The following is a 25199-nucleotide window of genomic DNA, read 5'->3' on the forward strand; positions in this document are numbered from 1 at the left end:
TATATATATATATATATATACACTTACTTTTTTTCATGGAGCTTTTGAAACCCAGATTTTCTTTTCTTGAAAATGATATTTACATTGCCCCCTATTTTTGGACTTCAGTTAATATCATATTGTTTAACCTCCTAGGAAGAAATTCTGTTCTTTTAAAATTTTAGTTAAAAAATGTATGAGTTCATAAATTGCTCTTTGTACACATAAATAATCATTGCTCTTTTGACCTCACCATTACATTTGTCTAGTTTTCTATGACTTTTCTTAATCATTCCTAATTCCTTCCTCCTCCCATAGCTCCGTAGCAGCTGTTCTCAAACTGTGGTCCAGAGACCTGTGGGGGTCCCTGAGGCCCTTTCAAGGGGTTTGTGAAGTCAAAACTATTTTCATAATAATATCAAGACATTACGTGCCCTTTTCCTCTTATTCTCTCACAAGTCTGCAGTGGAGTGTTGTAGACTGTGTGATGGGTATAGCACACTGACTGCTGAAGCAGACATGAGTGTCCATCAGTCTTCCATTAAGCAAGAAATTAAAGAGATTTGCGAAAATGTCACAGTGCCACTCTTCCCATTTATATTTTTTATTTTGGAAAATGGAGGGATTTTTTTAAACAAATTAAAAATATGTTATTAACACATAATGTACTCAGTTGTTTTTTGAAAAATAAGTTTCTTGTTCTAATTTCTAATACAGTGACTATCAAGAGTTATAATCCATATAAACAAAATTTTGGGGGTCCTCAAAAATGTTTAGGCTTATATATAAAAGGATCCTGAGACCAAAAAGTTTGAGAATCCCAGCTTATAGAATTCTGATCTGTAACAAGTTACGTAGACTGTCTCTGCGTCTCTCACATGGGAAGGTCTGTAAGATGGGGAATGAGAGAAGTGGTAGAAGGAAAGACCTGTGGGAGTGAATGGAGTGTCATTAGCTGGAGAAATGAGACTCTAATGATTTGAGAGTACATACATACATACACCATACATCATAATATCAAACTTTTACAAGTGTAAACTCAATTAATGGTAGACAGGAAAAGGATGTAGAGCATTTATTATTGTTTTTAAAAGTACTAGAATTAGAATGAATCTCAGAGGTTATCTTGTCTAACCTCATTTTGCAAATGAGGAATTTTATTTAGATCCAGCGAAGGTCCATGACCTTCTCAGCCAGGGTTGTAGCTGAGACAAGAACCTATTAGTCAGTTGATCAATTAATTAATTAAATGCTTATTGAACACCTAGTATGTGTTCAATACATACTATTTTAGTATCCCTGTGGATCTGCAGTGAAAAAAATAAACAGAATTCCTACCCTCATAGAGCTTACTTTCTAGTTGGGAAAGACAGAAAATAAGAAATGCCACGTACTGTTTAGTACTTTGATGTCAGTAAAATGGGATGATGCACTAGAGAGCCACTGGGCTGCTACTTCGGATTAGATGGATTGAGGAGGCTCCGCAGGATGGCAGAGATTAGCTGATAATTTGTTGATTTACCTGTCCATTGTTTTGGGGGCTTTACCATAGTCCTTCTGGATTCCTACACTTTCTGACTGATAGTTGTGCTCAAATTGCCTGACTAGACTTCATTGTTTTTACCTTCTCCTTTAGCTTTTGTATTTTAATAGAAAATGCTTTGGTATTTGTAATAATTTAAAACCCAGTAACATGCAGATGTCTATAAACCCATGAAACAAAATCCTCCATAATACAGAGAAGAAGTAAACATCTTACTTCAAATCATTTTTCTTAGTATTTATTCTCATTCGTAGTAATTAGTAGTGGCAGGATTGACAGTCAGCTTTGTTTATTATATTTTTGTTGTATGCCGGTACCTAGAAGAGGGCCTAGCTTGTAGAAGGTACTCAATATATATTTGGTGAATGAATGACCATTCAGAAGCTGTCTCTGCACTCGAATGGCAGGCACTTTGTATTGGTTGTAGAAAAGCATTAGAGTCACACACCCAGGCTTGCATCCTGGCACTGTCGTTTACTGTGACTCTAGGTCCCATTGTTTAGCCCCTCTCTGGATCTCAGCTTCCTTCCTAGTAAAACTGAGGAATACTTTCTGTTTGCAAGAGACTTTGTATTAGTTATACAACCTCCTGTAATGTTTGTTTGGCACACAGCAGATATTCAATAAATGTTAGTTGGTTATGGTAGCCAGTGGTGACCTCTCATTGGTTATGTGGGTAGTTTGCTCGTGGTGATATACAAGAGAAAGCTGCTTGCCTGCATTTGGAAAACATTGATGATGGTGTGAGAATCAAGCCATTGAATCATGAAGTGATTTTTCTCCCCTTACTTCTTTTCTACATAGCTTGTGTTTAGCTTCAATGAAAAGCTTTTTGGCTTACTGGTAAAAGACATTGAAGCCATGGATCCTAGCATCCTGAAGGGAGAGCCTGCGACAGGTAAAAGACAAAAGGTATGTTTTATTTTTAATAATCTTTGTGATGTGCATTATGCAAGTTAATATAATTTTCCTAGCCATTCTCTCCCTCAGTGATTTCTTTTATATTATGCGCTCTTTCTTTTAAGATAGTAGGGGAAAAAATTGCTTTTCTAGCCAGCATATTTATTAAAATATAGTGTAAAATATACTTATTTGCAGATCTAATAGTAACTTGAAATTTGTATATATACTTGTAATTCTGGTTGAATGCAAGTGATATTTATTGTAAATAAATAATAAGACAGGTGTTATCAAAAATATATGTGTTGAAATAAAATAGGAATAATAGAAGGTAGTTATGACAGAAATAAATGTAACTTAGCTGATAGTTTGGAAGATTTACTTTGCTCAGAGAGACCTCATTTCCCCTTTGTTTTCTGCCTTGCTTTGAGAAGTCCAGAAGTCTGCTATTAGACTAACTACTAATTACTGTCTTTCTATACAGATCGAAGTAGGACTGGTTGTTGGAAACAGTCAAGTTGCATTTGAAAAAGCAGAAAATTCATCACTCAATCTTATTGGTAAGATTTACAGTTTTTAGAAGATTCTGAGTAAAGTGGGACTATTTCTGTTATAATACGTGACTCAACTACAGTGATTTTTAAGCAGGGAAGGAGAATAGGGATACCTCCTTTGAGAAGGCTTATCACAAAATCATGGAGTGTCATATCTGTCACATGTGATGATGTAGAAAAGAATTTAAAACCTTCACTAGGTCAGTGTTGTCCAATAGAAATATAATGTGAGCCATGTATGTCATTTTTAATTTCCTAGTAACTACATTAAAAATAAGGGAAAAGATACAGATAAAATTAATTTTTAAACTTTTAATATTGAGGTAAGTTCAGGCTTACAGAGGTTCCATAAAAAATAGTTCAGAAAGTTCCTGTATACCCTTCACCAGCTTCCTCTGATGTTAGATCTTTTTATTTTATTTTATTTTATTTTATTTTGGCTGCATTGGGTCTTCGTTGCTGTGCGCAGGCTTTCTCTAGTTGCGGCGAGTGGGGGCTACTCTTCGTTGCAGTGAGCGGGCTTCTCATTGTGGTGGCTTCTCTCATTGTGGAACGTGAGCTCTAGGCGCATGGGCTTCAGTAGTTGCAGCACGTGGGCTCAGTACTTGTGGTTCACGGACTCTAGAGTGCAGGCTCAGTAGTTGTGGCACACGGGCTTAGTTGCCCTGGGACATGTGGGATCTTCCCGGACCAGGGATCAAACCCATGTCCCCTACATTGGCAGGCGGATTCTCAACCACTGTGCCACCAGGGAAGCCCCTGATGTTAGATCTTAAATAACCATAGTACAGCTACCAAAACTAAATTAACGTGGTTCATTGCTACTAACTAAACTACAGACTTTATTTGGATTTCACCAGTTTTTTCATTATGTCCTTTTTCTGTTCCAGGATCTAACTCGGGATTCCACATTGCGTTTAGTGAGTTAGTTTCCATAGTCTTCTCCAGTCTCTGACAGTTCCTCAGTCTTTCATTGTCTTTCACGACCTTGAGAGCTGGTCACTTATTTTGTAGGATGTCCCTCAGCTGGTTGTGTGTTAAATGTGGTACTAGCATCACATCCATTACTGATTGAGTTAAATGATGAATGTACAGGTAAAGAGCATCTTTCCAACAGATTCATAGTTCAGTCCTACTCTTGTACGTTAGCCCTACTTTTATTATATTAAAATAATGAAGATCTCTAAAAATAGTAACTCACCAGAATAATGATGCTGTTAATTATATAGTAATTCTTACTTTTGGTTGACTTAACTGTTATGTCTAACCCAGTACAAGGTAGATGATTTTCAGTGGTTGCACACCATTATATCCAAAGTCATTTAACTTCGAATATGTGGCCTTTCTCTTGATCCATAAATTATCATTCCTCCCTTATTGTTTTTTCTTAATTATAAAATAAAATATTTAGCTCATGAAATGTGGATACTCAAAAATAACACACTAAAATTTTTAAAGTTGATTATATTTTCATACTGTTTTATAATCTGTTCTTTTTTGCTTAACATATTTCAAGCATCTTAATAAATACACTTCTACAATATAATTTTTAATGACTATACATATTGTTTCATGGATGTAGGATATATCATAATCTCCTATTATTGATCCAATACATTTCTGGAGTGATTTCTTTGTATATCATATTCTGTACACATTTCGTTAAGGTATATTATCCCAAGAGAGTCGCATGACTTTCGTACAATGTGGATATTTCTAAGTAATTCATGCAAAGGTGTAATTGATAGTTTTTTTTCCATTGGAAAGTAAAATTGTGTAGTGATTTAACATGCAGTAAATTTGACCACAAGAGGGCAGTAGAGTGTAAGAAAAATATTTTTGATAGCTTCATAAAGGAAATGTTTAAGTCCACAAAACTAACCATACGAATAGCATCTAGGGTAAACTTTTTGTAATGTGACATTTTATCCCCTAATTAAAAAAAAACTATAATATTTCGTTTTTTTGTTTATAGTGGAATGTACTAAGGCACTTTTATTCTTTGTGTTTGAGATAGTTAATGTGGTTCTCTTGAGTTACTTTAGGGGGCACTATGACATTTAAGTTAGATAATTTTCATTTGCGAAAGAATTTGAAAACATGAATTTTGAAATCATGAAAGACTTTAGGATGATTTTAGACTTTTGTGTGCAAATGAAGAAAAAGCAAAAATAAGGCATCAAACTTAGTGCATCTTTTCAGACTGAGGGGTTATATTCCCAATTATATACTTAGTCTAGATAAATATATGTATCCTAAAATCTTGCTCTAGGAGCCTTGAGGGACTGCTAGATTTCCTTTGCATTTCTGGCAACTAGTGTTTTCTTCATCAGACATGCATATGGTTGATTTCTTCTAATCAACCAAGTTAGTTAACTTGGTTAGGATTAGAGGTTAATAAGACCAGACTCCACGGATTGACTACAGCGTGAGTTTAGCTAGTCATTTTGAAAGTGTTTTACTGACCCTAAATGGGGACCAGACAAAGTAGTGAATATAGCAAAACTCATCCTTCTTAGAAATCAGCTAAGAGCATGTTGTTCATCTTTGTATAAGGGTAGCTTTTCTTTATTCACTGAGGATACCCAGGGAGTTCTATCTTTTTACATTTAGTGATGAAGTTCTTGTCTCACATTTGATTATCTTTGTTTGACATAGGCAAAGCTAAAACCAAGGAAAATCGCCAGTCTATTATCAATCCTGACTGGAACTTTGAAAAAATGGGAATAGGAGGTCTGGACAAGGAATTCTCAGATATTTTTCGACGAGCGTTTGCTTCCCGGGTATTTCCTCCAGAGATTGTGGAGCAGATGGGTGAGTTTAAAAAGGAAAATTTGATAAAATCTTGTATTGTTTTTTTAAAAAATGGATGTGATAGTCTCTTTTCAGTAATGTTTTGAAATTATTTTTCAGACCCGACAAAGTATTTTTAACTTAAAAAAAAAAGTTAAAAAAAAAAAACTTTGAAGTATTAGGATTTTTTAAATTACATTTTAATTTTATGGGGAAATCATAGAAATATTTGTGGTTGCTTGATTTTATGTATTCAAGTATGTTTTTCTATAGGACATATTTATAAATTTCATTTTATTTATATATTTATGAATTTTTTAATAGGTCATATTTAGAGATTTCATCTGACTGTAAAGATTCACTAGAGGTCAGATTTACCCTGCTGAATAGTCATTACCGATTAGACTATGGGCATTGTTCTAATATTAGCTGTTGTTTCTTCTTATTGTACTGTTGTATTACCCAGTTGGTGCATCTTCATACCTAGTAAATGGATACTTGACATGTTTTAAATTTGTGCAAAAGGACAGATGCAGGATAGACATTGGAATTTCCATGTTGCATACAAAGAAATGCACTAGTCATTTATCACTTTTTTCTTGAAGGTTTATTTAATTTATCTGTGTGTGTGAAATGGCTTTATTTGCCCTGGTGGAAATGCTGTCATGACTGTTTTCATATCCATATCATAGGTTGGATTGGAATGTGAGCAACAGAATATCTGAGAAAGGAATTTATAATATAACAGCTTCTGGAAGACTATTAGTATTAAAAACAGTATCCAAAAAAACTGAAGGAATACAAATATATTACTCCCTTCACCTCCATCATTCTTTATCTTTAAATTGCTACTGGGAGATAAAAGTACATTCATCATGGTGGGGATAAGAACTGCTTTCCAGGCACTAAGTGCTTGGTTCTATCAACCTCCTATTGTTGGTAGCTTTTCTGCCTGGTTGCTCACTCTGATAAATTACAGGCACAGCACACACCTGTTCACTGGCTAAAGGTCGAGTTTGGATTTGGATTAAGAGAAAATGACAGAGACCCTCATCACCTGAGTTTTATACACCTTGAAATGGCAATAGCATACTTTTTTATCTGAAAGATACAAAGGCCAAGTCCATAAAAAACAATTTTAATTTGGAAAATAGTTAAAAATATGGTAGTTCACTATCTTGGTAATGTGTATTTTGAGGCACAATAAATCCATAAAACTTTTAAATAAAGACATGGAAATATTGTTTAAGTACACTTGGGGTATAAGCAGAGATTAAAGGGTGATTCCAAATGTTCTAAGTTATTCCTGTGGAATATTTTTACTAGTTTTCAAGCCTGAGCCCCATATAGAAATAGTCTAATGATTGTTTCTTTGAGCATGTATACTCTTCAGCCAACAAGTAGAAAAATTACTGCTTCTATAAGTTATATCTTTTAATTATAGTATAAGTATTTTCTCACGGTTTAGAAACTTTTGAGGATTCAGTTATTCAGATACTAGTTTTCTGTTTGTGCATTATCCAAACCCTGCTCATTAGGGCCTCTGTCTGAGATTGAGGAGATAACACGTAAAGGAGTAAACTCATTTCAGTCAATTTGTGACTCTGCCAGCTGTTGAAGAGTTTGAAATTAAATCAAAACAGGTTTGGGGGCTTCCCTGGTGGCGCATGGTTGAAAGTCCGCCTGCCGATGCAGGGGACACGGGTTTGTGCCCCAGTCTGGGAAGATCCCACATGCCGCAGAGTGACCGGGCCTGTGAGCCATGGTCGCTGAGCCTGCACATCCGGAGCCTGTGCTCCGCGATGGGAGAGGCCACAACAGTGAGAGGCCCACATACTGCAACAACAAAAAAAACAGATTTGGGATTTCTGAGTGACTTCAATCTGTTTTTGCAGTCCATATTGAACTTAGTTGAATTATATAGTATGCTTTTTGTTGTTGTTAATGTGCTTTTTGACCAAGGACCTTGAATTTCAGTTTTGTTGGTGAGTACTACTACCCAGAACCTTTTTTTTAAATAAATCTTTTATTTAATTGCGACATTAACCATTAACTTATTTTAGGCAAACAGAGAATTACTATATTTTATTTATTTATTTATTTATTTATAGCTGCATTGGGTCTTCGTTGCTGTGCTTGGGCTTTCTCTAGTTGCAGTGCGTGGGCTTCTTATTGCATTGGCTTCTCTTATTGTGGAGCACAGGCTCCAGCTGCACGGGCTTCAGTAGTTGTGGCACATGGGTTCCGTAGTTGTGGCTCACGGGCTCTAGAGCGCAGGCTCAGTAGTTGTGGCACATGGGCTCAGCTGCTCTGTGGCATGTGGGATCTTCCCAGGCCAGGGCTCGAACCCGTGTCCCCTGCACTGGCAGGCAGACTCCCAACCACTGCACCACCAGGGAAATCCCTAGAACCTTTTTTATGGATTTACTTTTCTAATACTTTTATACTGACTTAGTTAGGCATAAATGAGTTCTTTTTTTCTTTTTTTAATGTAGTAAATTTTTTTGCTTTATGGCATTTTGCTATGCAGAAGCTTGTGTTATCAATTTGATTTAAAAGACATTAAGTCTAAAGGTACATTGGCTTTTGAGCTGAACTGAAAGACATTTTTTTCTTTATTCTGAATTAAGATTCTCAGTGTCCTTATGCTACTTTTTTTAATGGTAAAATGGCTGAAAAATAATTCTCTTGCTGTGCACGTATCATTCCTTATTTTCCAATAGAATGTTCTTTTTTCATTTGAATTTTGGGGGAATTACATAATAGAATATTTCATTGCCTTCTAAGTGCAGTGTGATTTTAAAGTTCTCATTGGGCTTTGATAAAGGTATATAAAAGAACAGATTACTACATTTAATTTAAAATGACATTACAGGGACTTCCCTGGTGGCGCAGTGGTTAAGAATCCGCCTGCCAATGCAGGGGACACGGGTTCGATCCCTGGTCCGGTAAGATCCCACATGCCACGGAGCAACTAAGCCCGTGCGCCGCAACTACTGAATCCTGTACACCTAGAGCCCGTGCTCCGCAGCAAGAGAAGCCACCGCAGTGAGAAGCCCGCGCACCGCAACGAAGAGTAGCCCCCACTCGCTGCAAATAGAGAAAGCCTGCGCGCAGCAACGAAGATCCAACACAGCCAAAAATAAATTAATTAATTAAAAATAAATAAATAAATAAAATGACATTACATGTGTCCTTTTTTATATATATCCTGTGTTCTTTTACCCTGCCGGGTGGAAACAAAATTGGCTAATTTGTTTCCTCATTCTCTCTGTTAACTAAATCGTCAACCTATATGGTTGTGAGATCTCACTGGACACTGGATATGATTGATTAAATCAATTCAAATGGAACAAAAATAGGGATTAGAAAAGAATAATTAACATAGGTTATGGGACTATTTTATTTTGCTTAAGCAGAGAACATTTTTACTTTTGGCTTGAGACCAAATCATTGTTTTTACCATGGAGTCTAGAGTTATGTCTGCTTTGTAAACAGGAATCTTAACTAAATGAATCTTTTTGCCTATATATCAAAGTTTCAAATTCACAAAGTGATAAATTTAGAATTATCTTCTGTCATTGTGTTTATGAGACTGAGAATTGTAAGTAATATAGTTCTTTCCTTTTGCTTGAAAAACTTCATGTTGCTTTTGAAAACTGCAAATATACCTTAGGTAATACAGAATGTTGCCAGTGAGATACAGAGAGACTAAAGGACTAACCAGAGGCACACATTTATGCAGAAAATATAGGGATCAGATGAGGTAATACACATGAAATAAGTGTCCTAGAGTTTTCTAAAATGTTAGTTTCTCTCTTGAAATGCATTCAAGTACTTCCTGTTTTTGTTGTAACATTTTTATAGAATTAAAGTCAAGGAAGGCCTTAAAAGGGAAAAGAAGAAGTCACATACAGCTAGCCCTATAGAGAATGGAAGAAAGGTCATATGTAGAAGTATGAAAAGGGATTACTTTGGGGGGATATCAGTTTAGACTTTTGTTGTTCTTGTTTTAATCAGTGTAAGTATTTAATCAGTGTAACTAACTTTTTCTTTGTCTGGAGCAGTTGGACTCACCCAAACCCACATGGGGCAGCTCTTCCTTGAAAGCACATGAAAGCATTAGCAAGGAAAACTAGACCTAAACCTTGCACTTAGCAGATACCCTCAGTAATTTAGAATATCCTCTAATGCCTACAATGATAGCCGTTAAGTTAGGAAAGACCTTAAATCCTTTGTGGGATAATATAGAAGTACCTTTTGGGTCCCAGGATAGAAATGTGGGCATCAAAAACCAGCATCTGGAAGTATGGGTGAATAAACTCAGCAGTCCTTGGGTGTACCCAGGTGTCGATGGCATATGCATGTACTCCTCTTCAGACATTCACCACGCTTATTCCCTTGTGTGCAGTTTTGTGCATAGTGCTCTGGATAAATAATTGATTACCTCAGTTCTCATTGTAGCTCTTTTGTTGGAAAAGATAGTTTCCATAGAGAAACTTCATTTTTTGGCATCCCTGGCAAGTTACCTCTAAACTATAAATGTCAGAGCAAAACAACAGTAACAGTTTTTTTTCAAAGAACAGTGAAATAATTGTTAAAGAATTGTAATATAATTTTAGGACTAGGTTCACCTGTATCCAAGGAAAGGGGCTTTGGCAGAAGTTATCTGTATTAGAGCTGAAAGGAAAAGAGTGTAGAGACTTAAAGGCCTCAAGCCTTGTCCTGTCTTTGGGTGGACCTGTACCTTGTAGATATTGCAGGCTGCCCAGTGGGGAGGAAAGCCACTGGTTAGAGTTTTGTATGCCCTTTCTTTGAAACTGACACTGTTCTTTTTGGTCCCCCTTTTTGTGCCTCCCTCTCTAAGCCCATTTTCAATCTGTATTTTTAAGGTTTCTTTTGAAATTCTAGAGGAAAGCAACTCATTTCTGGTATCACAAGTGAAACTGCAGTTACTCTGTGAGTAGAGCTGCGGAGAAGATAAGGAGCCTTTCAGTCACATGCAGACATCTTTCACATGCTAAGAACAGTGCAAATAAAATACAGTGGAAGAAAGGGCACTACGGTTTTGTACATGCCATATTTGGGAGAGAGGGAGTTCTTGCTAAGATTAACATAAACACTGACACTCTTAAAATGCATTTTCACACCCCCAACTCATGAGGAGAGATTGCAATTTACATGGTGGTTAAGACATCTTACCGAACTCCAGGGCTCTGTAAAAGGAACCCTAAGGCTAAAGAGCTTATCTGAAATTTGAAAAAAAAAAAAAAAATGAAGCTTCCTGACATTCATTTTTTTTCCTTGTATTAGTCATAACTTGCTTTTCTGCTATATTTTAGGTTTTGAATGCCAACCTGACATCTGTTCAAGTCTGCCTGTAATTTATTAAGAAAGGAAAAGAAAGCAATTGCTCACTAGTCAGAGATGCAAAACTTACCCTTTCTGCTTTTCCACAGAGTACTTATAGGTGATACTTGAATATGAAGAATGTAATAATTTACTAATTCTAACTCAGGTTGGGGAATTTATCTTTTTTTTTTTTTTTTTTAATTAGAAGAAGAAAATGGCCTTATGATCATGGGATTTCCAGAATCTCTAGAGCAGGATATAGAAATAAAGCAGACAACCTAAAAATACTATGGGTGCCTTTTAATAAGCTGAAAAATTTAACCTTGAATTAATTTTTCCATTGGTTTTAATTTTTCAGGTTAAATTTACTTACATTTGAATAGAAATAATGTAGTTGTGCTTATATCTCAGAGTCAAATTATATGTAAATTCAGCTGGCATTTTTTATTTATAAACAGACTTTTAGAGTGATTTCTTTCTTTTGGGGAGGCAGAGCTGTCTATAGAATCACCAATGGATTAGATTTGCTGGCAACTACAGTTGAGTTACTTATAAATCAATAATCGGGTCACTATGAAGTTGAAGTCTAAGTTTTTACCTAAATGTCCACCAGTAAGGAAATGATTAAACTATGCTGCATCCTCCCATCCTCATTATGAAAGAGTGAAGCGAATCTTAAAATGGCATAGCTCTAAATGTACAGATATGTTTTAGTAATTTAAAAAATCTGAAGCAAATGCATTACAGAAGTCCATATGGACTCACATTAAATTGAAAAAATTGTTTACTTCTGTGAAAGGGAACTTAGGATGGAAATAGAGGGAGATTTTTGTTCTTTCACTCTGTGTACCCCTTCTCTGAATGTTTAACTGGGATATTATATTTCTACTTGTGTAATTAAAAAACAAACAAAAAGGTACTATCACAGGCTGTTTCTGTCTTGTGGGGCTCCCCTGACAGCACAGCAAAGGAGCAGGGGGACGGATATGACCCACTCCTTTCATGAGGTTTCAGTGGAGAAGAGGGTGAGGCCTGGATCCCGAGGGCTTTAATTGCAGCTCCTTACAGAGCATAGGCAGACGTGCCTGTCCTTTTCTACTAAAAGATAAAAACAATTTCTTGATGTGTAACAAACTACCTCCTCCAATTACTTTTTGCATTATAGAATGGGTACAGGTAGTTTGTATTCCCTTCAAACCCTGAGAACATTTGCATCTGAGTGCTTAAGCAGCTGCGAAAACATTAGAGAGGAAAGAGTGGGAGAAGGGAAGGAGGGAGAGCAGAGTTTCTGACGTGTGAGGAACTGTGCTTGAATTTGTTCAGTCTTAAAAACCTTTCCACTGAGGAACCTAACTCATGTGACTCCTAAAGTGAAATGGTTGGTGTTTTTTTCCATTTTATCCCCATATTTAGGTGGTGATGATGATGTTAGCTAATACCTATATAGGGCCAGCACCCTTCTAAATGCTTTACATATATTAACTTACTTAATCCTCACAACAACCTTATGAGGTAGATACTATATTGTCCCCATTTTATGGAGAAGGAAACTGAGTGTCAGAAAGGTTGAGTAATTGGTCCAAGACATATAGCTAGTAAGTGGTGGAGTCACATTTGAACTCAGGCAGTCTGGCCTCAGAGTCCATGCCGTTAACTCTTTTTTTTTTTTTCTATTTATTTATTTGGCTGCGCCGGGTCTTAGTTGCGGCATGTGGGATCTGCATTTCGGCATGAGGGATCTTTAGATGTGGCATGTGGGATCTAGTTCCCTGACCGGGGGTCAAACCTGGGCCCTCTACGTTGGGAGCCCAGAGTCTTAGCCACTGGACCACCAGGAAAGTCCCATGCTGTTAACTCTTATATTGTTCTTTTCTCATGAAAGCCCATAACATAAAACCGTTAAAATGGGCTTTCTCAGCCCCACTTCTTGGGGACCTCTGAGGTGGTCTTTGAGGGAACTGGAGCCAAGGGTTTTGCAACTGTGACACCACTGACATTTTGAGCCGGATAATTGTCATGGGGTGCTGGCTGTCCTTTGCATTGTAGGATGTTTAGCAGCATCACTGGCCTCTACCCACTATATGCCAAGTAACACTCCCCATCTCACCCCTAGTGGTGACAACCAGAAGTATCTCCAGACATTGTCAAACATCCCCTGGGGGCAAAATCACCCTTGGTTGAGAACTGATCTACTACAGTCCCCTGACTCCTTCTCTTTACAGATGCAGAAACTGTGGCCCAAGGTCACTAAGCAAGTCACAGGCAGAACTAGGACTAGAACTTGGTTCTCCTGGTCCAGGAACCAGGAGAAAAAGAGGAGAAGAAAATGACTCACTAAGTTTGTACAACTAGTAATTGGCAGAACTGGGTTTGGAAATCAGGATGTCTGGTTCCAGGGTCTATATTCTGAACTGCCTCTCCGGATATTGAAGAGATCTAAGAATCAAGTAGTCAATAAAGCCTTGAAATTTATGTCAGAGAATATCCTATGATGAGTACATATGTTCCATGTTTGCCTTTCTTCCTGAATTAATTCTCAAGGAAATTTACAAAGCTTTCCATGTATGTAAAGGTTGTGAGAACTTAGACAAAATAGGTTTGGGGGTGAAAAGGAAGGGAGGAATTATTAAAACACTGAAGATCTATAGGTCTGGCCTCACCCCCTACCATTTCCTATATGCACTTACAAATGACAGCCTTCGAACTCAGAAATTATCCAGTACTTTAGTGATCTGGTAGAATTCTACATATTGAGTATATATAGAGATAGTTAATAACTACAGAAATCTGACCTTTGCATTTAGATATCAGACAACTGTTTAAACTTCTCTGGCCTCTCTTCCTTTGCTAAAGAGTTAAACTACCTCCTCCTTCTTCCTCTTTGTCCTCCTCCTTTACATCTCCTTCTCCTCCTCTTCTTTTTCCCCCTCCTGCTTCTCCCCCTTCCCCCCAACCCCTCCTTCCTCCCTTTTTTCTTTTTAAGAGTAGAGGTATTTTATAAAATCTCAGATTTCTGTCAAGGCAGTGAGGGTATTGACTGAAAGCATAAAGATCTCTTTATCTGTTTGGGTTTTAAAATTTGAGTGGACAAACTGTCTCAATTAGGATTCCTTTTTTTTTTTGCGGTACGTGGGCCTCTCACTATTGTGGCCTCTCCCGTTGCGGAGCCTGCAGGCTCTGTGGCCATGGCTCACGGGCGCAGCCGCTCCACGGCATATGGGATCTTCCCGGACTGGGGCACGAACCCGTGTCCCCTGCATCGGCAGGCGGACTCTCAACCACTGCGCCACCAGGGAAGCCCCAGGATTCCTTTTTTTTTAAAAAAAATTTATTTATTTTTTATACAGTAGGTTCTTATTAGTTACCTATTTTATACACATCACTGTATACATGTCAATCCCAATCTCCCAATTCATCCCACCACCACCACCCCAGCCCCTGCTTTCCCCCTTGGTGTCCATATGTTTCTTCTCAACATCTGTGTCTCTATTTCTGCCCTGCAAACCAGTTCACCTGGACCATTTTTCTAGGTTACAGATATACACGTTAATATACAATATGTGTTTTTCTCTTTCTGACTTACTTTACTCTGTATGACAGTCTCTAGATCCATCCACATGTAAAAAATGCCACTGGTAATTTTATAGCAATTGCATTGAATCTGTAGATTGCTTTGGGTAGTATAGTCATTTTCACAATATTGATTCTTCCAGTCCAAGAACATGGTATATCTCTCCATCTATTTGTGTCATAGGTATTTTATTCTTTTTGTTGCAGTGGTGACTGGGATTGTTTCCTTAATTTCTCTTTCTGACCTTTTTTTTTTTTTTTTCTTTCTGACCTTTTGTTGTTAGTGTATGGGAATGCAAGAGATTTCTGTGCATTAATTTTGTATCCTGTAACTTTACCAAATTCATTGATTAGCTCTAGTAGTTTTCTGGTGGCATCTTTAGGATGCTCTATGTATAGTATCATGTCATGTGCACATAGTGACAGTTTTACTTCTTCTTTTCCAATTTGTATTCCTTTTATTTCTTTTTCTTCTCTGATTGCCGTTGCTAGGACTTCCTAAACTATGTTGAATAATAGTGGCGATAGTGGACATCCTTGTCTTGTTCCTGATCTTAGAGGAAATGCATTCAGTTTTTCACCATTGAGAATGAAGTTTGCTGTGGGTTTGTCATATGTGGCCTTTATTATGTTGATGTAGGTTCCCTCTATGCCCACTTTCTGGAGAGTGTCAAAAGCTTTTTGCATCTATTGAGATGATCATATGGTTTTTATCCTTGAATTTGTTAATATGGTGTATCACATTGATTGGTTTGTATATATTGAAGATTCCTTGCATCCCTGGGATAAATCCCACTTGATCATGGTGTGTGATCCTTTTAATGTGTTGTTGGATTCTGTTTGCTAGTATTTTGTTGAGGATTTTAGCATCTATATTCATCAGTGATATTGGCCTGTAATTTTCTTTTTTTGTAGTATCTTTGTCTGTTTTTGGTATGAGGGTGATGGTGGTCTTATAGAATGAGTTTGGGAGTGTTCCTTCCTCTGCAATTTTTTGGAAGAGTTTGAGAAGGATGGGTATTAGGTCTTCTCTAAATGTTTGATAGAATTCACCTATGAAACCATCTGGTCCTGGACTTTTGTTTGTTGGCGGATTTTTAATCACACTTTCAATTTCATTACTTGTAATTGGTCTGTTCATATTTTCTTTGTCTTCCTGGTTCAGTCTTGGAAGGTTATACCTTTCTAAGAACTTGTCCATTCTTCCAGGTTGTTCATTTTATTGGCATAGAATTCTTGTTGTATTCTCTTATGATGCTTTGTATTTCTGCAGTGTCTGTTCTAATTTCTCCTTTTTCATTTCTAATTTTATTGATTTGAGTCCTCTCCCTCTTTTTCTTGATGAGTCTGGCTAATGGTTTATCAATTTTGTTTATCTTCTCAGAGAACCAGCTTTTAGTTTTATTGATCTTTGCTATTGTTTTCTTTGTTTCTGTTTCATTTCTTTCTGCTCTGATCTTTATGATTTCTTTCGTTCTGCTAACTTTGGGTTTTGTTTGTTCTTCTTTCTCTAGTTCCTTTAGGTATCTGGTTCCTTTAGGTGTAAGGTTAGATTGTTTATTTGAGAGTTTTCTTGTTTCTTGAGGTAGGCTTGTATTGCTGTAAACTTCCCTCTTAGAACTGCTTTTAGTGCATACCATAGGTTTTGGATTGTTGTATTTTCGTTGTAATTTGTCTTTAGGTATTTTTTGATTTCCTCTTTGATTTCTTCAGTGATCTCTTGGTTGTTTAGTAATGTATTGTTTAGCCTCCATGTGTTTGTGTTTTTTTCATTCTTTTACCCTGTAATTGATTTCTAATCTTATAGAGTTGAGATGCCTGATATGATTTCAGTTTTCTTAAATTTACCGAGGCTTGATTTGTGACCCAAGATGTGATCTGTCCTGGAGAATGTTCCATGTGCACTTGAGAAGAAAGTGTATTCCGCCACTTTTGGGTGGAATGTGCTATAAAAGTCAATTAAATCTATCTGCTCTGTTGTGTCATTTAAAGCTTGTGTTTCCTTATTAATTTTCTGTTTGGATGATCTGTCCATTGGTATAAGTGAGATGTTAAAGTCCCCCACTGTTATTGTGTTACTGTTGATTTCCTCTTTTTTAGCTGTTAGCAGTTGCCTTATGTATTGAGGTTTTCCTATTTTGGGTGCATAAATATTTATAATTGTTATATCTTCTTCTTGGATTGATTCCTTGATCATTATTTAGTGTCCTTCCTTGTCTCTTGTAACATTCTTTATTTTAAAGTCTATTTTATCTGATATGAATATTGCTACTCCAGCTTTCTTTTGATTTCCATTTTCATGGAATATGTTTTTCTGTCCCCTCACTTTCAGTCTGCCTGTGTCCATAGGTCTGACGTGGGTCTTTTGTAGACAGCATATATATGGGTCTTGTTTTTGTATCATTCAGCCAGTCTCTGTCTTTTGGTTGGAGCATTTAATCCATTTACATTTAAGGTAACTATTAATATGTATGTTCCTATTACCATTTTCTTAATTGTTTTGTACTTGTTATTGTAGGTCTTTTCTTTCTCTTCTGTTCCCTGTCTAGAGAAGTTCCTTTAGCATTTATTGTAAAGCTGGTTTGGTGGTGCTGGATTCTCTTAGCTTTTGCTTGTCTGTAAAGGTTTTAGTTTCTCCATTGAATCTGAATGAGATCCTTGCTGGGTAGAGTAATCTTGGTTGTAGGTTTGTCCCTTTCATCACTTTAAATATGTCCTGCCACTCCCTTCTGGCTTGCAGAGTTTCTGCTGAAAGATTAGCTGTTAACCTTATGGGGATTCCCTTGTATGTCATTGTTGCTTTTCCCTTGCTGCTTTTAATATTTTTTCTTTGTATTTAATTTTTGATAGTTTGATTAATATGTGTTGGCGTGTTTCTCCTTGGATTTATCCTGTATGGAACTCTCTGTGCTTCCTGGACTTGATTGACTATTTCCTTTCCTGTATTAGGGAAGTTTTCAACTATAATCTCTTCAAATTTTTTCTCAGTCCCTTTCTTTTTCTCTTTTTCTTCTGGGACCCCTATAATTTGAATGTTGGTGAGTTTAATGTTGTCCCAGAGGTCTCTGAGACTGTCCTCAATTCTTATCGTTCTTTTATCTTTATTCTGCTCTGTGGTAGTTATTTCCACTATTTTATCTTCCAGGTCACTTATCTGTTCTTCTGCCTCAGTTATTCTGCTATTGATTCTTTCTAGAGAACTTATAATTTCATTTATTGTGTTGTTCATCATTGTTTGCTCTTTAGTTCTTCTAGGTCCTTGTTAAACGTTTCTTGTATTTTCTCCATTCTGTTTCCAAGATTTTGGATCATCTTTACTATCATTACCCTGAATTCTTTTTCAGGTAGACTGCCTATTTCCTCTTCATTTGTTTGGTGTAGTGGGTTTTTACGTTGCTCCTTTATCTGCTGTGAATTTCTCTGTCTTCTCATTTTGCTTAACGTACTGTGTTTGGGGTCTCCTTTTCACAGGCTGCAGGTTCGTAGTTCCTGTTGTTTTTGGTGTCTGCCCAGAGGGGGTAAGGTTGGTTCAGTGGGTTGTGTAGGCTTCCTGGTGGAGGGGGCTGATGCCTGTGTTCTGGTAGATGAGGCTGGATCTTGTCTTTCTGGTGGGCAGGACTGCGTCTGGTGGTGTATTTTGGGGTGTCTGTGAACTTATGATTTTAGGCAGCCTCTCTGCTAATAGGTGGGGTTGTGTTCCTGTCCTGCTAATGGTTTGGCATGGGGTGTCCAGCACTGGAGCTTGCTGGTCGTTGAGTGGAGCTGGGTCTTAGAGTTGAAATGGAGATCTCTGGGAGAGCTCTTGCTGATTGATATTACATGGGGCTGGGAGGTCTCTGGTGGTCCAATGTCCTGAACTCAGCTCTCCCACCTCAGAGGCTCAGGCCTGACACCCGGCCAGAGCACCAAGACCCTGTCAGCCACACGGTTTTCCCTCTTGGTACTGGACTCTGTGGACCACCACCCCATCCTCATCACGGAGGGACGCTTTCAAGTAGGTAGATGCGGAAGGAATGCGTGACACACTGGTGGAGAGGTGGGAGGCTGGCCAGCCCAGTGGGCTCCAACAATGGGTGAAACTATGCCAGTGAAACACACTGCACGTTCTCGGGTGTATAGCTCTGTTCTTAATGTCTTCTAATTATTCATTTGCATTACACTTGTAAAGCAGAGTTTCTCAACCTTGACATTTTTGACATTTTAGGCTGGATAATTCTTTGTTGGAGGGGGTATATCCTGTTCATTATAGGATGTTTAGCAGCATCTCTGGGCTCTATTCACTCAATGCCAGTAGTTCCCTCCTTTCTCCTGTGTGACAATCAAAAATGTCTCCCCTGAATTGCAGAATTGCCCTGCATTGAAGGCAGAACTGTAATGTTTTTTTATCCATGTATTATCAACACTGGGGCTGTTTGGAATGTGGTTTACAGATCACTGCTGGACCATGAACTGTTGTTACCAGTCCACGATAAGATAAATATCAAAATTGAAAACAAGAATTTAGAAACTTTTTTTAGGAATTTAACATTACCACAACGTTTTTTATTGCATTTTACAATATTGGTCTGCAATGGATTGAAAACTTCAAAGAAAAAGAAAAACAACAGGACCTTAGCATAGGTAGTTTGAGAAGTACTACCCTACATAAATATTTGCTAAATGAATGAAATTTGTGAGCAATTATAATGGGAAATCATTGGGGAATTTTCAGCAGTGGCATAAAGCAATTAAAGTTAATATTTTAAATAATTAATATGGTTATTCTATGTGAAAAGCATTGCTCTAGAGAGGAAGTGAAAGATGGAATAGTGGGAGACCAGTAGACCATAATTGTCCAGTTGTATGGTACTTAGAACCTGGATTAGGGCGGTGACAGTGGGAATGGAAAGGGAAGAAAAGATGTGAAAACAGTTACAAAGATGAAATTGGCAGAGTTTGGTCATTATTTACTGTGGTGACAGAATTGGAGGTGAGACTCATGTCTCAGTGAGGAAATGTTAGAAATAAAATCAGGAGGACCTCATTTCGGGGGAGTGGAGAATAATCATTGCACATATTTTCATCACCACAAAAAGAAGCTGGAAGCTGAATTGAGGATAGAAGGAAGAATTGCTGATATTTACTTTTACTGAAGGGGAGCTTCAGTCAGTCTACACACATTTAAGAAACACACTGTGGAACACTCTTTCTTGAAATAATCTCATTACTTGATTTTTCTCCCTCCAAGGATTTCTAATCTTCCTTTGACCTCTCTGGGTGTCCCTTCTCAGTCTCTTTTGTGTCCTTTACAGTGGAGTTCCTCAGGAGTCTGTCTTAGAGCTACTCTTTTCCTCACTCTGTAATTGTTCTCCCCCAAATTGATCACATCCATTTCCGCAGGTTAAATTAGTGTCTTTATGCCATTAACTCTCAAATATGCATATTCCATCACAGTCTTAACTTAGAGCTCTTAGCAGCATAACCTCTTGGCTATCTCATGATCATACAGTAAATTCACAGTCAAACTCACTCAACTGCCCCCTCCATCCTCCCTAAACATACTTCTGTTTTCTAGCTCAGGCAATGCTCTAGCTGAGAATCTGGGTACCCTCTTTAACTCGTCTCTTTCCCTCACCTCCCATTTCCTGTCAGTGCTGCAGTCTTCTCAGAATCTCAAATCTGTCCAGTTCTCTCCATCTCCCCCGCCACTGCCTTCCTTCAGGCCACCATTATCTCTAGCCTGAATTGCTCCTTAAGCCTTCAGCCTTGCCCTTCCTTAATCCATTCTCCACACTGTAACTGGAGCGATTTTTATAAAAAGGCAAGTCTGATCCTGTCACTCCACTGGTTAAAACTCTTTAGTAGTTCTCCTTAACTCTATCCATGGCTTACAAGCCCTATGTGGTCTGCCCCCTGCCAGACTTTCCCACCCTTTCTTTCAGCCTCTGCCCCCTCTCCCATGCTCTGGGTTCCAGCCAACCTGTGCTATTTTCAGTTCATCTAATTTGCCATGCTACTGTTTCTTACCTCTATATCCGAGGGTACTTTTTCACCATCTTTTTATCCAACTTCTGTTTATCCTTTAGGCCTCAGCTTTGATCTCACTTTTTTCAGAATGCTTTGACTTTAGTGTCCTTCTAGGTGTTCCAGTAATTCCATGTGTTCTTTTATGCATTATTACCTTGTAGCATAACTGCTTATTACATATATTCTAGCCCCCTGCATGCCCCTACCCCCCACAAGCATAATATAAATTCAGTAAGGAAGAGACCTTGTTTATTTGGTTACTAGTGTATGTTCTGCTCCTGTGCTGGTGCCTGGCTCATAGTATAAATTTTCAGGAAAAGAATAAACGCCGAGAACTTGATTAATCTCAGTTGTGGAACACTTTAGTTGGTTAGACCCAAGTCCTGCCCTCAAGATGCTTACAGTGTATTTGGGACTAACACTATATTTGCACATCCCAGAGCGGTATTTTTTTTAAGATTTATTTTTTAAGATTTTTTTAAGATTTATTTTTGGCTGCGATGGGTCTTATTTGCTGCACATGGGATCTTCGTTGAGGCATACAGGATCGTTCACTGCGGCGCGCGGGCTTCTCTCTAGTTGTGGCGTGTGGGTTTTCTCTCTCTAGTTGTGTTGTGCAGGCTCCAGAGTGCATGGGCTCTGTAATTTGCCACACACGGGCTCCCTAGTTGAGGACCGTGAACTCAGTAATTGTGTTGCGTGGGCTTAGTTGCCCTGCGGCACGTGGGATCTTAGTTACCCGACCAGGGATCGAACCCGCATCCCCTGCATTGTAAGGTGGATTCTTTACCACTGGACCACCAGGGAAGTCCCGCAGAGCAAGGTTGTGTAAAGTATAAGGCACATTGTGAACCAAATTAACAAAGTAGGCAATATGAGGAAGCAGCAGATGCACTGCTGATGCACTTTACTCAAGGAGTAAAGACTTGAGCCATGTCTTTAAAAAGTTACTAAATCTACATTGATCCTCTGAGATTCCTTCTTAATCTAGGAAAGACCTCTTTTATTGGCCCCAGATGGAACTAGACTACAGAAATAAGAAGGGGGAAAGTATTTTGCTTAGGCATTTATACACATATGTATTTTTGATTGTCTGTACTCATGTATAGGTTATTTTTCTGTTTAGATAGGATCATATTAGTCATTTTTCTGTAACTTTTTTCTCTACTTAATAGTGTGTCATGAGCTTTTTTCCAAGAAAGAACAGGTAGATAACTTTTTTTTTAAAGATAAATAGTATTAGCAAAATTGTATCCAGATAAGCCCTGTACTGGTAAATCAGCATCTCGTCCTCAGCAGTAAGAAGGCTCTTGGGTATGCCAAAACGAGGCTCGCTTTGAGTCTACCGTTATTGCACTTATCACTTGTATGGTCCTGGGCCTCTTAATATTTAAGGGCCCTGGGTCCTAGACTCTCTGAGTCTTGGTACCCTCACCTGCAAAATTATTTACTTTGTATGTTTATTGTCAATATAGCATTAATGTGTATAAATTTTCTAACATAGTGTTCACAGTGAGCAAGGTACTATGTAGATGGTGGTTGGTATGACTATATTGCCAAAAAGTAATTTTGTGAAAGACAAAAATGTTTAATCTATTCCCTTTAATCAAATCCTTATCTTAAACTTTTGTTGCTGTTCAAAATAGTTTACGCCTTAGATTATCCTCATATGCTATTTTGTAATTACCCATTTTGAACAGTGTTTGTTGATAAGGTAGTCAAGGGAACACCTAGAAATATGTTTTCTTTGTTTGTGAACTCATACTTTGGCTGATTTATATTTACTTTTTATCACATTCCATCAGAGGAGAGCTGATAAATGCTCTATCACTTCCTTCTATAAATCTCATCAGTTTCTTCTTGTATGTGGTATACTGACTTAGAAAAACAACAACCATCTTGATAGACACTATAGAGAATAGGTTGTTGTAGGAAGGGAAGTGGAAGAAAGAATTAACAATAATGTTAGCAAAAAACTGCCCAGAACATAACCCTTCATTTAGGCAACCAACTGTAGCTGTGAAAGCTTAGAAAAAGGGAGATAGGAAGACCCCCTTTATTGTGTTACAAATTCTCTGTAGTCTGATCTTTATCTGGCTACAGAAGGCTGACCATATGTCATACTAAATGATATAGAACTCAGCCATTCAAAATTCATATTTGTCTTATATGTAGTAATGGCTCCAGGTGAGACACTGTGTGTAACATAAAGATGATAGTTTATTGCCACAGTCAAAAGATTGAATCCTTTTCTCCATTTTGCCTAAAAATGAATTTTTAAAAAATCAAATGGGTTGAACCTGTAGTTGGGTAATTCTGTTCTTAGCACTAAGAATTTGAAGGAAAAGATCATTTAGAAGGATAGACAAACAGAATGAAAGGCATTATTTACATTTATTATGTTAATTATCCAGTCCTTTCTCAGTTTTTGTCCCTCTTGTTATTAGACTCTTTGCTTTCTGCTCTCAGTCGCCACTGTCGAGGTATGAAATTTTCTAAAAAGGATTGTCACCCATTTTACATTCTTTGATACTCCTCTCTATGAGATAATCAAAAGCAAATAGTATATCTGTATATACATTAGATTTAAATTCATTAAGGTAACTATATATTTGGATCAGAATTTCACCATGTTCGAGCAGCAGACCATAGAAATTTTCTAGTCTGACATTTTCCAAATTTACTTAAACTTACTTAACAAACATACGGACATAAAGATATTACTATTAATGTTTCAAGGAACGCCAGTTTGAGAAAAGCTTATTTAAAAGCTTATTTCATAGATGAGGATTTTGGGGCCCCAGGAAGGTAAACAATTTATTTAAGCTAGAGTCACAGTAGGGGCTAGGATGCAGGTTGCCTTACTCCCAGTCTGGTGCTCTTTAGGCTTCTTGATTCAGCATTTTAAATGAGTTGATTTACTATTAGGTTTCTTATTCTAGATTTCACAACTTGGATGTGAAGCCACACTACCCATTCTCTAGAATAAGCTTCACTATTTTCCGGAGGCTTACTTCCTTTTATCCAAGCATTTAGTGGTAATTTTTAGATCACCTTTACTGTATGTAATGTATGACTGTATCTCCAGATGCTTTCACCATCTCCCATTAGAATTCTTACTGAAGTGAATTCTTGAAATGTTCAAAACTTTGTTACATTTATTAAACATTTTTTTCCCCATCCCACAAATAGTTCTGTCTTCCCAGTTACCTTTATTTTCTAGGTCCTTGGAGTCATGTTTTCTTCCCTTTTTCCTTTGCTTTGCATGCTTTTTTTTTTTAAACTTTTTATTTTTATTTTTTCTACACATTTTTACTACAGTTTTAAAGGTTATTTCCTGTTTACAGTTATTACAAAATATTGGCTGTATTCCCCATGTCGTATAATACATCTTTGAGCCTATCTTATACCCAATAGTTTGTACCTCCCACTCCTCTGCCCCTCCCCTGTATTACTCCTCCCCTCCCTCTCCACTGGTAACCACTAGTTTGCTCTCTATATCTGTGAGTCTGCTTCTTTTTTGTTATATTCACTAGTTGTATTTTTTAGATTCCACATGTAAGTGATATCATACAGTATTTGTCTTTCTCAGTCTGACTGATTTCACTTAGCATGATGCCCTGCAAATCCATCCATGTTGCTGCAAATGGCAAAACTTCATTGTTTTTTATGGCTGAGTAGTATTCCATTGTGTATGTATGTGTGCGCATACACACACACACACACACACACACACACACCCACACACACACACACACACACCCACACACACACACACACACACCCACACACACACACACACACACGCACACACACCATCTTCTTTATCCATTCATCTGTTGATGGACACTTAGGTTGCTTCCATATCTTGGCAGTTGTAAATAATGCTGCTAAGAATGTTGGGGTGCATTTATCTTTTTAAATTAGTGTTTTCGTTTTTTTGGGTATATACCCAGGAGTGGAGTTGCTGGGTCATATGGTAGTTCTATTTTTAGTTTTTTGAGAAACCACCGTACTGTTTTCCACAGTAGCTGCACCAATTTACATTCCCACCAACAGTGTACAAGGGTTCCCTTTTCTTCACATCCTCACCAACATGTTATTTGTGTTCTTTTTGATGATAGCCATTCTGACAGGTGTGAGGTGATACCTCTTTGTGGTTCTGATTTGCATTTCCCTAATGATTAGCTATGTTGAGCATCTTTTCATGTGCCTGTTGGCCATCTGCATTTCCTCTTTGGAAAAATGTCTATTCAGTTCTTCTGCCCATTTTTCAGTCGGCTTGTCTTTTTTTTTTTTGATGTTGAGTTGTATGAACTGTTTGTTTATGTTGGATATTAATCCCTTATCAGTCATATCATTTTTGCTTTGTATGCATGTTTTAATTGACTTTTTTTTTTAGAACAGTTTTAGGCTCACAGGAAAATAGAGGGGAAAGGACAGAGATTTCCTGTTCCCACACATGCACAGCCTCCCCCATTATCACCATCCTCCACCAAAGT

At 37.6% G+C, this 25199-nt stretch overlaps 1 protein-coding gene across 2 annotated transcripts in view; it reads left to right on the top strand.

The window, feature by feature from the left end:
- The window catches only part of NSF (N-ethylmaleimide sensitive factor, vesicle fusing ATPase), a 155432-nt gene that overhangs the window by 44266 nt on the left and 85967 nt on the right, over positions 1-25199 (top strand). For both annotated transcript variants that reach the window (XM_024760811.1, XM_024760810.1), the window contains exons 6-8: positions 2327-2434; positions 2907-2982; positions 5635-5790. In XM_024760811.1, coding sequence (XP_024616579.1) covers positions 2327-2434; positions 2907-2982; positions 5635-5790 — 340 coding nt within the window. The remainder of the gene's footprint in view (positions 1-2326; positions 2435-2906; positions 2983-5634; positions 5791-25199) is intronic.

Source organism: Neophocaena asiaeorientalis, unplaced genomic scaffold (assembly GCF_003031525.2).
Source record: "Neophocaena asiaeorientalis asiaeorientalis breed wild unplaced genomic scaffold, Neophocaena_asiaeorientalis_V1.1 scaffold30, whole genome shotgun sequence".
Lineage (NCBI taxonomy): Eukaryota > Metazoa > Chordata > Mammalia > Artiodactyla > Phocoenidae > Neophocaena > Neophocaena asiaeorientalis.